The sequence below is a fragment of the Marmota flaviventris genome, chromosome 6, assembly GCF_047511675.1.
Source record: "Marmota flaviventris isolate mMarFla1 chromosome 6, mMarFla1.hap1, whole genome shotgun sequence".
Lineage (NCBI taxonomy): Eukaryota > Metazoa > Chordata > Mammalia > Rodentia > Sciuridae > Marmota > Marmota flaviventris.
In genome coordinates this window covers 14,048,373-14,065,643 of record NC_092503.1, presented here as the reverse complement: position 1 = coordinate 14,065,643, position 17,271 = coordinate 14,048,373, and the positions used below count along the sequence as shown (strand labels likewise).

At 38.4% G+C, this 17,271-nt stretch overlaps 1 protein-coding gene across 10 annotated transcripts in view; it reads right to left on the bottom strand.

Annotated features, from left to right (window-relative positions):
- The window catches only part of Syne1 (spectrin repeat containing nuclear envelope protein 1), a 436,344-nt gene that overhangs the window by 81,649 nt on the left and 337,424 nt on the right, over positions 1–17,271 (bottom strand). For all 10 annotated transcript variants that reach the window (XM_071612898.1, XM_071612903.1, XM_071612905.1 and 7 more), the window contains 10 exons: positions 15,085–15,204; positions 12,552–12,752; positions 9,918–10,091; positions 7,158–7,289; positions 5,985–6,181; positions 5,173–5,305; positions 4,447–4,629; positions 2,971–3,120; positions 2,280–2,456; positions 1,695–1,850 (listed from right to left, as the gene is read on the bottom strand). In XM_071612898.1, coding sequence (XP_071468999.1) covers positions 1,695–1,850; positions 2,280–2,456; positions 2,971–3,120; positions 4,447–4,629; positions 5,173–5,305; positions 5,985–6,181; positions 7,158–7,289; positions 9,918–10,091; positions 12,552–12,752; positions 15,085–15,204 — 1,623 coding nt within the window. The remainder of the gene's footprint in view (positions 1–1,694; positions 1,851–2,279; positions 2,457–2,970; positions 3,121–4,446; positions 4,630–5,172; positions 5,306–5,984; positions 6,182–7,157; positions 7,290–9,917; positions 10,092–12,551; positions 12,753–15,084; positions 15,205–17,271) is intronic.

Genomic DNA, 17,271 nt, shown 5'->3' with positions numbered 1-17,271 from the left:
GAACAGAAGACACACATAGAAAAAGAAACTAAATAGAAAATGGCAGAAAAAAGCACATTAAAGAGAAAAGGGGGGAAAAAAAAGGTGAGTAAGTAACTCAACCAAAGGCCTGACTTTCCATCTTTAAAAATAAAATTTTCAAAATTCTGAATTATTTATTTTTGAATTCGTAGCCTTAGATTAGAAGGTATGACTGGCCCCTAAGGAACTGGAAGTGCTGCACAGTTCTGATCTCCAGTCTTCCACATTCCCATCTTCAGATGTGAGGCATTTTAAAAAATGATTATTTAAAAGTATCTTCCTTTTGGAGGTTCCTTGTCATCTTTATGCACCTTCAAACTTACAGCCCATTAGCTGGGGAGCACATGGTCTTCCTTCTCTGAATCCCGAGGCTCTGACTGAATGCTTAAATATATAAGTGCTCTCGTTACATGTGTCCCAAACAGAAAACACATTACTGAGAAGGAAAATAATTACCAAAGTCCTTTCTTTTCTAAATCTAAATTAGAGAAACAGATTTGGGGAAGGAGTTTTTTCATATGATTACTCAGTTGAGTTTTTCATGGTTCATAGGGAAAACTGTAAAAGAACAGTTCTAGGTAATCTGAGAATAGTGCAAGTTAGTACATTATTTTATTTTATTTTTCAGTACATTATTTTAAAGCCAATTTTATTGCAGCATTAACTGTAACACATTTCTTTTGTTTCTTTGTTTTGATTTGGACTCTTTATTAGCAATGATATTGTTAGGTACATAGATTTTTTTAAAAAATTATTTTATTTATTGTAATTGTTGTATACATAAGAATCCCCAAGGAAATGTTAGTTATAGGAAAACATTTGGAACGGGACAGCTCCATCCTCCACCCTCGTCAAAAACAGAGAAGCAGACTCTGTGAGCTTTCCTAGGTGACAAATAGGGAAGAACAGGGTCTTCTGTCAAGCATGTGCCTTGGAAGAGAGATATAAGTACAATCAGGCCTCTGGAGCAGAGTTCCAATTGCAGGAAATACAGAGGTGAGAAGTCAAGTTAAATGATAACTTTAGGAAATGCTCAGACCAGTCCTGAGCATGGGCCAGTCTACAGTTTCTGTAACAAGTGAATGGTATCAAAAACAAAACAAAATAATAATAATAATAATTATTATTATTATTAAGGAGGCTTAAGAACTCCAACAAGCAAATGTGCCATAAAGATATTGTATTCTTTGAATAAAAAAGATATTTTAATGGCAATTAAGGGAATATGATTAAAGAGTTGAATATGAAATAACATTAAGGAGTTATTGTTAAAATTTTGTGGTGATATTATGGTTGCATAAGAAAATATATATTTCAGAGATGTGTATTATAGTATAGAGGATTAAAATGACATGATATCTGGGGGGGGGACTATAACATCTTGATGAAAAAAGAAATAATCCAGGCAAAATGCCTGAAATCTTGCTAATTCCCAGTAAATGGAATTCACTGATTTCTCTCTACTTATGACTATATTTGAATAGTTTCTTAATTTCAAATTTTTTAAACAGGTGAAAAAAGCCCAATAAACTCTTATCAGCTCCTATCATCAGAGAAATCTGTTACCAGATTTCAATTTTTAAAAGTATTTAACTTGTAATTTCAGACCCTGTAAACTCCTTTGGCATATGCTGTGAAGTTATGAAACGGTGCATGAGAATCAGACCACTTACCTGACAATCTTTCAGTGTGTTCTGAACGGAAGCCTGATCTCCAATTTGATGTTGCTGTTTCAGTTTCTTTTCCTGGGTTTCGAACCAAGTTTTTAGACACTGCACATTACTTTCATATTCTGACCAAGATTCCAGCAAGCCTTCCAATAGCTGGATCTGAACAAACACAGTGAAAGGAAACTTGTGATTTTTATGTTGAAATCAAATCGTGAGAAGGCTAATTAGTCTGGACATTATTTCCTGCACCTTAAGAATTCTTAAAATACCACCCCGTTGTACTTGTATTTTAAAACATTAATTTTATTAAGTGCAAATCAATGTGCATTATTGGTCAGCAAGAGAGAACTAAAATCAGCTTGAAGTAAAGGCAAGGGGAATTTAGATGCATCTTTAAAGAACACACAAAATGTACCAAGAGCAGATAAGAGGGCCAAAGGCAGGTGAGAGCTAGGCCGGGTTCACTGCCATGGTCCCGAGCAGCTAGGGCCCCGTGCAGCCCTACTACTTGTGAGATGAATTTTCCTGACAGTGAGCCTGTCTCTGGAGCTTCGTGGAAATGTGGCAGCCACAGGCCACCTGGCGTACCTTCTCAGTTACCAGACCTTGCAGGATTTGCCAGCTTTTATTCATTGCTCCCAGCTGCTCAGCAAAATCAGTCTTGTCACTGCGCTTGCTCTCCACATCCTGACTGCTGATTTGTAGTACAGACTGGTTCACAAAATCGACCGTCAACTGTTTACAGTTTATGTCTATCTTAAAACCCTAAAAAAAGGAAGAAATAGGAAAACAAGTTTGTACACGTTAAAATGTCTTATCATATGGGAAGGAGGAAAGCCTTAAATGACAGTAGTATTGATATTATCACTTTGCACAAGTGACGTAATGTATAAAATATTGATCCATTATTTTCAGAAGTTGAATTACATATTTGTATATGTTATTCAAACATACACACACAGATATACATATTTAAGCAGAAGATATAGAATTTGGTAAATTACATAACCTCCCTATAAAAATATTTCTCAATTATATTTATTTTATGATACCTAAGATTTTTTCAAATAAAAAAAATTACTAAAAGTTATCCCTAACACCGGGCAACCTTTCTGTGCCAATTGCTAGGGATGCAATTTTCTTGTTTTTGCATGCCTATCAGGCCACTATGTATGAAATATGTGTTCCAAGATCTAATCTCATGATTTGAGTTTTGGAGTTCTTTCAAATAAAATGGTATAAATATGTAAAAGCTGAAAACAAAAAAAGTATTAATTACTTTATATTTTTGAAGATATTCATGAATTGCCTTGTAACCTATGGCATTTTTTATGTCCTCTTCATCCTTTCGGATAACACTTTCCATCAGAGAAATCCAACCCATGACTTCAGAAATGGCATGGCGGGAAGGCAGCTTGTCCATTTGGAGCTGTCCATGTCAGAGAGAGAACAAGTCCAAGAATTAAAATCCAACCCAATTTTTGGGCTAACATAGAATACATTAGTTCTTACCAACGTACCAATAGAAATAACACTTGTCATGTCATTTTTAGATCTTAGAAGCTTGAAACATCAGGCAAGCATTGAACAATACTAGTCATTTTATGTGCACTTGACATCTAATACTATAAACATTGTGTAAATATTAACTAATTAATCAAAACACCAGCAAGAAGAAAATATTGTTCTTATTTTATAGCTAGTTTTATAAGTTTTAAAAATGTGTAACAACAAAACATTTAACAGATGTATTTTATTAATTATCTTGTAAAATCTCTGTGTATTATGACTCAGGAATGTTAAAAGAAGGAAGAAAAACACCACACTACAAGCTATCAATTTCTAGATTTTTTGGCACGCTAATATTTATTCCAAAGAGCATAGCCAATTTTCTGAGTCTTTCAAATATACTTAGAATTCTGAATTTTACTTAATGTATCACATTTTTATGCATATACTTATATTGCTTTGAAAGAACAAAGGTAACTACTTTGAAATATTCATAGATCAACTTCTGTGTGGTGGAAATGAACATGAGATTGTCCTGCCCTCCAGGAATGGAGAAATGCTGATTTGGGAGAACTAGGGCATATACACTGAACCCACTCGATGCACAATGGTGAAGGTAAAAGGGGAAAAGATAAAGTGTTCTGGGATTTCAGGGGTGTTTGGTGCATTTGCAGATAAGAAGGGAGAAGTCATGGACCAAATCTTATTCCCCATAACAGACCCCATATGGGATGAGACTGTACCATAGACTGGGTCACTTCAAGACATCGCAGTCATCTTGTTTTGTGTAAATACATTCTATGATATTTGTACAATGATAGATGTCCCAAGGACACGTTTCTCAGGACACATCATTGTCATTAAAGGATGTTTGTACTGACATTTATCAAGTGCCAGTTGTGTTCTTGTATGTAGGCTAGTAGACCTTTTACCAGATTATGTTATACATCTTCATAATTACTCATTTAATGTAGCTGCCCTCATTGTATCCAAAAGAAAACAGAGTTTAAATAAAGACAAAGATTCTAACACACACACACACACATTAAAGAAGTTTTGGGAAGAAACATTATCTCAGTGGGGATTTGTAGAATAATTTTTAAAATGTAATGCACTAGAAGAGAGAAAAGACAAGTTGTAAGACACAGGTGGTTTAAATTTGTGAGCCCAAACAGATTAATGTAGTTCTCCACTTACTATGACTTACATAAATTATTACTAAATAAACCAATCTTTGTTTCCCTACCTGGTGAAGCTTCTCTTGTATAGCTGGAATATTGGTCAGCAGTTCAGTCCACTGGCCATCAATGTGAGACAGCTCAGTACGAAGGGCAGCTGTGTCCACCTTCTTTAATCGAAGGAGCTGATTTCCTGTGCTTAGGACAGATGATTTCAGGGAAGATTTGGCATCCACTTCTTTAGAAAACTCCTAAAAGAAGTGACAAAGTTCAAATTAGGATTAAATAGTTAGGTCTGCCATTTCAGTGCACAAAACAATTTTTTCCTACATCTTGAGGGAAGTGTTATATAGATCCTTCTAGAAGGAAGCAAAAAAGCATATGTTTGCCTGCAAATGAAGTGAATTGCTACTTGGAACTATTTGCAAAAAAGAATGCTGACTATAAATAGAGATGAGTCCCATTAGTTTGGTAAGTACTAAACACATATATTTAACATTGATAAATACTCTACAGCTTAGTTTATTTTTAATATTTATTTTTTGTAGTTGTAGTTGGACACAATAACTTTATTATTTATTTATTTATTATGTGTATGTGGTGTTGAGGATTGAACACAGGGCCTTGCACATGAGAGGCGAGCGCTCTACCACGGAACACAACCCCAGCCCCTACAGCTAGTTTTTTAAGGATACCCAGTGACAGCTGATTTCCTTTGTTCTGGGTATGGGTCAGGCCTGACCTATTGGCCTGAAAACCAAAATCAAATCAATGCCTTAGGCTCTCAAACTTACCAGGAAAGCATTCAGATGATCACGGACCATTTCCAGCTCTTGAGGGACTGTCACAGACTGTTCAGTCCAAAATGCTAGCCTGTCTTTTGCAGATTGTAACCAGCGAATCAGATCTGCAGATTCACTTTGATACCTGGGAATATATTAATGAGTCTGTTAAGTAAGCGTTCAACCCTCATCTTCTACTCACTCATGATATTTGCCAATGCAGTTTGAAAACAAGAGACCTGATAGATTTAGAACCAAAATGCACTAGGTTGATGCTCTGAAATTTTTTTCTCTTAATGTTTATGTCTTGATCAGGTCTGTCTCTCTGCATTTCAACCTCCCATCCCTAAGCAGAAAAAGACAGAAAAAGAAAAGAAAACAACTTTCTCTTCCTTCACACTGTTGCTTCTTAGAAATATTGGGTGATGGGTATATAAAGTTCTTTGAAAAAAGGAAGAAAGTATTTCATTATGTAACAGTTAGCCATCTCCCTTCCCTATATACCTTCCTTTTCCCTGAGAAGCTCGCTTGCTTAATCAACATTTTCTCTTCTCTCCTAAGGCATTATTATGAACACCCAGGTTACAATCATTAGGCAAAGGAGGACAATAGCTTAGAGGTAAGCTGCACCAAGCACCTGCCTCCCTGCTCACTTTGAATTAAGTGTTTATACAATTACAAAAGAGTCCAACTGGGGCTTTCTGTTTGTTATTACTTTCCAAACTGTGCAATTTTCCAAACTTGTGTATCTTTTCCAAGTCAAGCATTCTTATTAATACACTGCAGCTCTTATCCCAAAATATGCAAAATAGATATCCTGTTACCTGGTCCAGTGTTTCAAAATTGTTTCCAATCTGTGAAGTTCTTTAGACACTTTGTTGGTATTATTGAGCCAGCGCTCTCCAAGTTGATTTAGTTGGCTTTCTAGATCTGAGCAGCTGATAGATATCAGAAGTCGTTTTCCATCATCTAATACTTGATATAATTTGGGCTGGTATTCATTAAGGCTGGATTTTAAGTGCTAAAATAATGGCAATATTTGGTTAAAAGTTTGGATACTATATTTTTTGAAAATTACAATTTCTCTGGAGTCCATAACATTCCCGTTATTTGTTATTCAAATATACACTATATGCACCCAATTAACATTGAAAACTTGAAAGTTTCATCAATATCCCAACTAAAAATGTTCTTTTCGTTTTTTAAATTAATTTTAGGTGCATTTAAAACTGTCAATTAATTCAAGAATAGTATGACACTGATAAAAACTACACAAAATTCTGGTGAAAATGCTTGCCAAATTTTCAAAGTGAATTCTCATTTAGAAAGAAAGAAAGAAAGATGTATTTTTTAATGCTGGGGATAGAGCCTATGGCCTCTGCAAATCTAAATGTTCTACAATTTATCTGCACCCTCAGACCCCAAATCATAATTTTTTGTGTGTGTATGTGAGGGGATTGGATCTCAATAAGTAGAGGGGTACTCTACTACTGAGCTACATCTCAAGCCCTTTAAAATTTTTAATTTTGAGACAGGGTCTTGCTATGTTGCTGAGGCTGCCTACAAACCTGTAATCCTCCTGCCTTAATCTCTGAAGTCTGGGATTATAGGTGTGTGCCACCATGCCCCACCCCTCACCCCCTTTATTTTCAACCCAAGGATGCTCTACCACTGGGATGCAACCCCAGCCTTCATTTTATTTTATTTTTATGTTGAGACAGTGTCTTACTAAACTGCCCAGGCTGATCTCAAACTTGAGATCCTCCTGCTTCAGCTTTCTGAGACACTAGGATTACAGGTTACACCACTGTGCCCAGCCAAAAAGACTTTTAAAAATATTCTACTATAAGTAACACAGACAAAACTACCTTTTTAAAACAATATCAATAATGTAAAAGAAAAGTATAACTATTTGATCACAAGTTTGTTTAGATTCTGCTAAAATGACTGGGAAGATTCTAAAGGAAATATGGCCACCCATGCCATGGGGATGCAACCTGGTAGAGGCTTGTGCGTTCCGTGAGCCTGTCCTCGCTCTCCTCCACCAGGCCCACGCTCGGGATGCTGTTTTCCACCACCTCCAGCTGCCTGCTGAGTGCTTGGCGGTCTTCGTCCAGATGGGACCATGTCTAGAAACGCAACATCAGTCTATGAGCAGAAGAACCCTCCTTAGGGAACATTATTCCTCCTTGTGCACAAAATATATGCTTGACAAGATTCTCTTTCAGGCTACGTAGGGTTTGCTTTGGGCAGCAAAAGATGGCTTTGAAGCCAGTAATCAGATGGTGGCCCTCAAAATTATTGTAAATGGATACTGGTGACTGCCACTATTACCTCGATCACCATGAATGATACTAAATCTCTGGACTTTCATCAGAATATTAAAATGGGGATCACTACCTTCTCCATCGCTGGTATTAATTATAAATGGAGCAATGCATGCAGTGTCACTGGAGTCTGGTGTGCCTCGTTTCATGCTTTACCCCAGGAAGGAGTTAAGCATAAGGATAGGCATGTTTGCTTTTCAAGAACTGAGTGAACTAAGAATAATAGATTTGTAAATAATGCTTAAAATGCAGACATTTAAAAAATATAAATATCTACTATAGATATTCGGTTAAAGAAAAATATCAAATCACTTATTCCTAAATTCAGACTTTTTTATTATTTGAAGCTGGAAAAGACTTTTAAAATAAATGTCAGTTGAAGTTCTTTCTCATAATTTATAGTGCGGATCAGCAGTTTTTCAATATGCATTTCCACTCTGATGTGCTGCTGGAGTGGCAACAGAGCATAACAGTGAAGGTTCATACTTTTCCCAAATACTAAACAATTGCCAGATCTAGTAGTGAATAAAAAAAAAAAAAACCTCAAAATCCCTGGCTCTCTGGAACCTACATCCTAGAGAAGGGAGATAGGCAATCCACAATAAAAATGAACTTAAAAAAATACAAAGAGTAAATTTCAGGGCATACAGAGTTCTTGGGCTGTGGAAGAATGAGTTTGAGTTGAGCAGGGTGGGGGAGTCCGGGTGTGAGCACAGGATGCTGTGGTTAAGTGGCACAGTCTGGTCAGTTTCATTGAAAACATTCTTTTCAGTCAGTGAAACCAGGCAGAAATGGTGTGACTGCTGACTGTGCTCCCAGTGAAACTCGTGTCTTGGCAAGATACTGCTCCCAGGCTCACTCCTAAAATAGTGGTTCATGATATGTCTTAGAGGGTTGTGTCAAACTTGGATGCATTCTTATAAATGTGAAATGCCTATCTCGGAGACTGACAGAGCACTTAACTGTGACTGTTATTACAAGATTTCAAATGTTAACTTTGAAAAATTTGATAAATTTCTTTCTAAATTTTAGCACTTTGGGGAAATCCATGTCTGGAATTTTTGGAGTTAGCTAGCTATGATGATGCTGGCCCAGTGAAGAAGGCAAGATTTAGAAAAATGTAAACACGAGATGTAGGTAATCCACAAAAGGCTGGGGGAGTGGATGAGGAAGAGAGGGAAGGGGAGAGAGATTATAATCCCTCCAGCTCTCACAGGAAAGAAGAATGAGAAAGCTGCAACTTCTTGGGGCAATTGACCTCGTTAATGGAAAAAAGGAAGGGACCATTGACATCCATAATTTCTCACAGTGATACAGGGTTCTATGGCCAGTCAGTTAGGCTCTACTGAGCACCTGTTGGTATTCAAGTTCACATACCTGTGGTGCACATCTGTATGACTCTAGAGCAATGCTCTAAAAGCTTTTTCTATATAAGGCCAGAGAGTAAACATGTTAGCTTTGGAGACTGTACAGTACCTATTGCAACTACTCACATCTGTCCTTGTGGTGTGAAGACAGCCACAGATAAAGTATAACCAGAGAAAACTTTTTATATGTTCCAATAAAATTCTACAAAAACAGGCAGTACATCATATTTGGCCCGCCGGCCAATCCCTGTTCTAAGTCTGAACCTTGGTTACAATTGAGATCCCTCTTCTATCTATAGCATGGAGTGTGCTTCCTTCTCTGTACAACTTTCCATTTTGTACTATGTTTGGCCATTGCTTGCCTGTTGCCTCATTAGACCATGAGCTCACTGAGGGCAGTGTCCCCAGTGCCTGGAAATCTGGTAGCAGCTTGATAAAGGCTGAATGAACAAATACTTGATTCATTTATTGGTGATGAATGAGGGTGACTAAGTTAATGCAGAAATGAAATTTCATAGTATCCTTTTGTGATTAGCAGGACAGCATATTCAGAGCTACAACTAAGGGGAATACTACAAATGGCTTCTCTGATCTGAACCCAGATTTTCTGATTTCAAACCAGTGTTCTTTGGCTGCTACTAAATGAATCCTTGATTTTCTGCTTTTGGAGCAGAAAAAATGGACCCAGGTGGCTGAGCTCTGGCTTCTGGATCCTAGTGACAGGTCTTATCACAAAAGCAATTGCACTGGGGACAGAGCCAGAGGTATATTTTCACATTTTTTTCCCCATGCTTTTAATTAGGCTTTTAGTTTGAATATTAAATCCCTAAATCTCTTCATGCAGTCTGAGGTCAGTATTCACCCAGCTGACTTACAACATGGTACAGCACATACCCACATGTAAATAGGAAATATAAGAGGAACAGGGCATCACGTAGCCATAAAAAAACACAATACTGGACCAGATGGCCCAGCCAGCTCCAAGGTTACAGGAGATAAACTTCATCTCTCCCTGAAGGCCTGCCCTGCAGCGGGGAAGGTGCTGCATTGGCCACAGTCTTACCTCTAGAATGTACTCCAGCTCCACGCCTCTCTTGTGAGCCCCCTTCAGCACAGCGGATGCCTGAGCCATCAGCTCTGTGTGGAACTGGGTTTCTTTTGGGACTGCAAAGCTGATGATCTTTCTGAAGAGTGTTTCTGTCAAGATCATGTGAGCTTCCAGGCCCTGAAAGTACTCCTGCAATTTTGCAGGTAGAAAGAGGTCAGCAATTCATTCAGACACTACTTCCAGATAAACATTGCTCCAAAGATGAAAACTGATGGGGCTCATTTAATAGATGGATGGTACCATTCCACCTGCTCTCACCTCATTCTTGGCCCAGGTACTCATCACTTCCTAAAGAGGCTTCCTGACCAGACAGGGGTTCTGGTCTCCTGCCTGGCCTCTTCTCCCCATCTAAGTGCATCCTGTACACTACTGTGTAGTAGCCACAAATGGCCTCCAAACCAAACTCTTCATAGATGACCAGCTGCTAAACAAAAACTCCTCTGCCCTCTAATACCTCACCCCTTGCACTCTGGCCTTCCTTACTTCCCTGACACTGTCTCTCACTAACCCCACCACACCAGTGGCCTGCTGGATTCTTTGGCCGTACCTATCTCCAGTCCCTCACACCCTATCTCCAGCCCCTGTTTAACTGTTCTTCTCAAGATGTTCTCACATAATACAGTTAATGACTCTCCGTCCATGACTGAGTCTGAGCCCTACTTTCTGAACTTCCAGACTATTTGCTGTACTTATTTTTTGCTTCCAAACATAGTTTGATGTTAAGATTAAATTCAATAAATATTTTAAAATTTTCTTCATATTTTACTCCCACAGTATCGAAGGCCTTGTGTGACATTATGAACATCTTTGAAATACTACTTGTCATGTGTAGTAGATTCTGGAAGATGGAGATGGGCCTTATTCTATTTTCTATACCCAGCACCATGGACAGAATTATAGAACTGGAATGTTGAGAATGGATGTTGGAGGTTGAATGAAAGTTGATAAGAACATACACCATTAATTGTGTGTTTACTGCTTGCTGGGTGCTCCATTAACTCTTTACCTGACTCATGTCATCCTCATGCTAAACCCATGGCTCTCTGAGATGGGTGGCTTTGTTTCCATGTACAGAGGAGAACAGCGAGCTACCCTGCTCCCCCAGGTAGCTCACTCACGGATGCCCAGCTAGTCACAGCAGAGTTGGAGTAGAATTCATATCAACCGCTATATCTATGCTCCCTGCCAACACTGTAGAACTCTTCCTCAGAACATTGGCTTGTTAGTGGAAGCTAGAATCTTTATTTTTAACCAACAATTATTTTATCAAAGAATCTTAAAGTTGGAAGAGATCTTGGAGGTTGTTTAGCCCAAGATGCGCAGAGAGCTGAGATTCCTCCCACAAGCTCCCTCCCTACCCCCATCCCTAACCCCCATCCCACCCTGACAGCCTTGGCTGGACTTCTCATGACCATGGAGGCTTCTGCTCAGGGATAGCCTACTCCTTTCAGAGTTTGTCTTCTACTGAGCTTTATTTCTCTGTTATTTTTATTCATTGATCCTAGCTTTCCTTCTGGAATAACTCAGAATGATTTTTTATGGCTATGGTCAGATTTGAGAAAAACCAGCTGTGAACTTTAAAGCAATGTTTTCAAAGCCAAATGATAAAGCCTGAATAAATCATAAAACTTTGGATAAAAACCTCTGGGAAAAAAAATAGCAACAATTCCCAATTCCCTTCCCCCAGTTCCCAACATCTACCATTGTAAACCACCAGAGCTACATAATGGTAGAATATGTTAACCACCTACAACCCACAGGGATTTATTTGCTTGTTTGTTTCCTTACAGGGAATTCCTGTGGCCTGGGAAGCTAGGTTTCTGGACTTGGAAACTTTCCATGGTCATTGCTAAGGAATGCAAGTGTTAGTTTTGGTGTGTATGTTAAACAGGTCTTCTTTCACTAAGCACTATTGTCCAACCTGAGTTTGGCCCACACAGATGGTGAAATCTCAGGCTTACCAAGTTTGATTATGAAGTAATTGGACTCAGTGTCCCCAGGAAAATCTCCAAGGTTCACAGCAATTGAAGAAGCATGTGTTTAAAGGCAGAACTGAATGACGCATGTAAAGGACATAAACCCCAACCCAGGCCTGAGCGGGCAGCTCTGCATTCCCAGAGCAGAGCTGGGAGTCCTAGGCCAGGGCAAGAGAGGGCAGAGACAGCCCCAGGGCTAGATGAACAAATGACCACAAGAGACGTACAGGAAAAAGTAAGAGTTAAAAATGAAGCTGGGATCCTCTGAAGGGAGTCCTTGAGTTTCTCCTTGGATATGGTTAATGTAAGAAGAAAGCCTTTAAATCCTAGTGTGTAACCGAGAAGCAAAACTACTTGTAGTTTTTTTTTTAATTTAATAGAATTATAGAAATATATAATTAAGTTAATTTAATTTACAAAATCATAGAAACACCATAATTTCTCTGTGTTACTAAACGCTAGTGGGTTTAAGACACATTTTTAGTGATCATTATAAAGAATAACTTATGTAAATAGAAACTTATAAAAGACTTAGGACAGTAGGTGTTACTAAATATATATCAGGACTTGAGAATGTTCTCACAACCACATTTTCTTTCCCTCTTTCTCTTACCTTATGTTTGTGGAGCAGTTGTTGGATTTCCTCTTTGGAAGACACAGTGATTTTCTGGTCCCCTGCCATCTTCTCTCGTCCGGTTTCTAGCAGGTCAGCCAGATCTTGCAAGGCCCTTTCATACTGGCTCTTGAGAGCAAGATTTTGGTTCAGACCACTCTTCCGAGAGCCAATGGTCATCATCAGCTCATCATACATGTCCTAAGACAGAGAGACGGTGACAATCACTCTCAGTTGACAGTCTGGCACCTCGTTCAGTGTGTGCTACTTGCCAAGTCCACTACCCAACCAAGGAAGCTCCTTCTGCTATGACCGGCAGGTCTCCTCTGCATGTAGATCACCTGCCTATCTTTCTTATGAGCCTCACTTGGAAGACTTCTTTCAAAAACTGCAAGCTCTTGACTTCTGTTCCCATGCCTACAATATGTGGTTTACAGATCTGTGGCTCTACAATGGCTTCATACAAGTTCGCCCACTAATGTTGCTCAGTATTCTGTTTAGTTTTTGTTTTAATTTAATTTTGTTTTCTATTGACAGGCAATAAAGCATGGAAGAGAAATTGAAGAAAAAAGAACTGCATTCATGAGAATTTAAGGATGGAGTCACTGGAGCAAAGGATAAAATATGCAATAATGTGGAAATAACTATTTTGGAGAAAAGTAAAATCAGAGCCTTACCAGGTGCTATACACCAGAATACAATTTAGATGGACTTGAAAATAAAGAAATAAGGGGAAAAAAAGCTAAAAATCTAAAAAAAAAGTATGCCTATAAAAAAATAAGCTCATTATTTTAAGATTCCAAAGGACATAAAAAAGAGTTTCCTAGAGATGGCGCAGGAGACAGATTTGACAACTCTATTCTCAGGAAAGCCAACAGTCTGCAATGAGATGTGGGCTGAAAATGGTGAAAAAGTGTCCATGTGGCTGAGGGGGTGTCACAGAAAATACAATTTTAATTTTTACCATGTTCTCAGCATTTACATAATTTTAGAATAATTGAATACAGTATCCTTAACATTTCTGTCTGCTAAACGATATCAGATTTGGGATTGTCTTTGAAATAAAGAGCTAGAGAAACAGAGGAGTTCGATGTGAGCAGAAAGACTTGAAGACTTAAAAGGGCCATGTTTTCGCCAAATGTGGTGAGTAAATAACCATTTAATCTGGGAAGACATTCCAGGAGACGATGATGTGCCAAACAGAAAATTTACTGAAGGCACATGGACCTGCTCAGTGCATCATCTCAAGGATGAGCAGCCAGAAGGTTCAGCCTGGAAAAGTTCAGCCTTAATGCCAATTTGCAGCTGTGATGTTGGACTCTTACACCTGACACTGAAGCTCTGGTGGGAAACCATCTAAAAAGTGCAAGGCAAAGCTTTGGGATTATGACACTGTGCAATGCTAGATAAAGGAATGAGGCAGTTAAAATGGAAATGGCCTTTGTTTCTAAGAGCTATTTCATGTTCTCCAAAGAAGGAACTTGTGACCTTGGACTTGACTCATACTATAATCCTCAATTGTTTTGCAATAGGCATGCAGAGAAAACCGTGTGTGTGTGTGTGTATGTGTGTGTGTCTATGTATGTGTGTGTATTTGTGTGTGTGGTTGTGAGAGAGAGAGAGAAAGAAAGAGAGAGAGAGAGAGAGAGAGAGAGAGAGAGAGAGAGACTGACTCTGAATGTACGTGCCTGTGCACAATTCTTTCTTAATATAACATAACTACATTGTCAGATGGTAAATTTCACTGGTCAAGTATCTTACAATTGTCTTCCCACTCTGATATCAGACTTTTGCTTGTGTCTGATCTAGAAAAGCAAATTATCTCCAAAGGTTATTCTCTGTTCCTAAGGATGCCAGGAAGTGTATTTAGATTTCAACCACTTTCTACTTTTTCAATTTTTCTCTTTTGCTGTTGTTCTAGAACTGAAACAATGTCTCTATTCTGCATGTATAGAAAAATAAGCTACAGTTTTTGAATATTAAAAAAACTCTTTTTAAAAAATATTACTTCAATACTTGGGGAGATAATGAAATATAAGAGTGCTATTCCCGTTTCAACTTATCTAAGTAGGAGTGGTCATAATTTTATCTTCTAGAGTTGAAGATAATATGTTACTATTGAACTAGATCATAATATTTTTAGCACCAGAATAATAATGCAAATATCAGAAAAAATGTGAATCTTAGAAGTATGTGAATGTAATTCATTTTATTGCACTAAATATGGCAAAAGCTTAAGAAAAGTTTCCAAGACTTGCATGGAAGAAAGGTTGAGACCTAAATTTGGGGTTTTATAAAGAAAGCCAAGGAAAGGGGCTGGGGTTGTAGCTCAACAATAGAGTACTCACCCTGAATGTGGAAGGCACTGGGTTCAATCCTCAGCACCACATAAAAATAAAATAAAGGTATTGTGTCCACCTACAACTAAATAAAAAACCTAAAAAAAAGAAAGCCAAGGAAATAGAATAATATTTTATCAACCCTGAGTTAGAATGCACCATTGCACCTGGATAGAGTCCACTGAAGACTGTACCTGGAGCTTGGAGAGTTCTTGTAGGGAAGCCTGCTCCATCTGCAATTTGTCACCACGCCTTTTTAATTCAGTGATTCCTGCATCCAGTTCCTTTAGTCCCTCTTCAGCCTGTTGTATTGCCTAGGTAAGATTTATGTCATTTCATTAAACTCCTAAGGACAATTCCACCCCCGCCCCCACTCCTGCACAAAGTCTGATTATTGTGGCTCTATTTGTTCTTCTTCCCTCTACAAACGAACAAAAACAAACAAACAAAAAAATGAGTTACATCAACAAAACATAAAAAGCATGGTCATATATTAAAAAGAGAAGAAACCCCTTTATTACAGTACAGCCCTACCTTCTTAGAGATAAGGAGGTAGGAAGGATGTGGGGTTGAGGATTGGGAGAAGGGCTGGGTGAATAGAAACACCTAAACAGGAAGCAAGATGTAGAATATGTTGGCAAAAGTATTTGTGTAACATTTTCTAGGGTATCATGTCTTGTTTCCTGAAATGCAGCGGGAAGCACCTTCGGAGAGAGACGCAGGGAGGCAACAGGAGATATCTGACAGCATGGTGAGGAGGCTCTCTCATTGTTGTAAAATGGAAAATAAACCAAGCAACAACTAGCAAAGTGGCTGCCATTGCAGAGCTTTGCCTTTTGTAGAAAAAGCACAAGATCTCATCCTGGACCTCAAGGAGCTGATGGTCTGGTCAGGAAGCCAGAGGAAAACAAACAAGGCTGAACACAATTAAGTGCTAAACTTTATGGTGCAACCCTTCTCCACTAAAGGAGTCTGGAGAAGAGACATAACAGACCAGCAAAGCCTGGGCTAAGTAGGCTCTTGGAAGAAGTGCAATATCAGTTGTCCTTGAAGGCTGAAAAGAACCTGGACTCCAGATGGCAGATGAAGCACGTGTGGTGTGTCCAGTATTTTTTCTTTTCTAAAATTTCATTACAATCACACCAAACATTTTGCTTGCTAGTTTTTGGAGTGTTACCCCCATAAATCCACAAGGGCAAGGGAACAAGGAAGAAGATAATACCAACAAAATCCTGGAAGCTGAAATTGGGAAGAGCACATGAAAGATGGTTTAGAAAGTGTGGGAGCTTAATCCTAATCTAACAGCAGATCCACACCACTAGATTCAGAAGATCCACACCATCAAATTTAGAACCATGGGAATCTCAGGAACTCTGAGTCAAGGAGGAGGGTGCTAAGAAAGAGGGCTGGTAAGAAGCTACCTGAAGAGCAGTTAAATCCCCAGGTCCCCTCCTCACTCCACACTGCCCCTTCCCCTCCCTGGTGAAAGACTGACAGTTCATTTTCTGGGAGAGGGTAAAATAGAGAGCTTAAGTGCTTGATTGAAAACTGGGGAATAAAATGATAAAATGCCATATACAATGCTCAAGTCTTTTTATCTTTCAAGAACTGCCATGGACAGTAGTATAGACTGAAGGAAAAAAATCTCTTAAGACCAATAGAGAAGCCCTAAAAATTGAACACAAAGATTTTCCAAAATGGCCCCCACACATCACCCTTCACTATCTCAATCTTGTCAAGCTCCATCCTTACTTAAAGTTCCCATTCTGCTGTTTTTTCCTCAACCTAAATGTAAACAGACAATAAAACATGCCTGTATACCTAAGAAAACTCCAACATGAAAGACAGAGAATGACATAAGTAAACAAATAAAAACAACTCGGAGCAAAACAAGTTATCCAGAAAAATTTCAACCAACAAATAAATCATTAATGTACCCAGAGAGATTACAAAAGATAATGCACTCATTAAAAAAAGAACAGGATACTATAAAAAAGGATGATTCAGAGAATCAAAATAAGCTTGGGAAAATTAACCACAAAATAAGAAATGGATGGAGCTGAAACTGAAGAAGAGTCCCAGAAAATAGAGCAAAAGGACAGAGAGAGAAAAAGATTTCTTGATTAAAAGTATTAGAGGATTGGACAAAAATATCCAATATATGATTGAAAAGGGAGACATACAAACTGAAGAAATAAAAAAATATTAAATAAATGATTAGAAAAGTTTCCAGAATGGAAAGATGAGAATTTTGCCAAATTAAAAAAGCCCATTGAGTTCCCAGCCCAGTGGATAAAAATAGACCCTCCCCCAAGGCATGTGATTGAGAAATTTCAGAGCACTAGGGATCTTAGGGAATTAGGATGATTTTTAGATCCCTC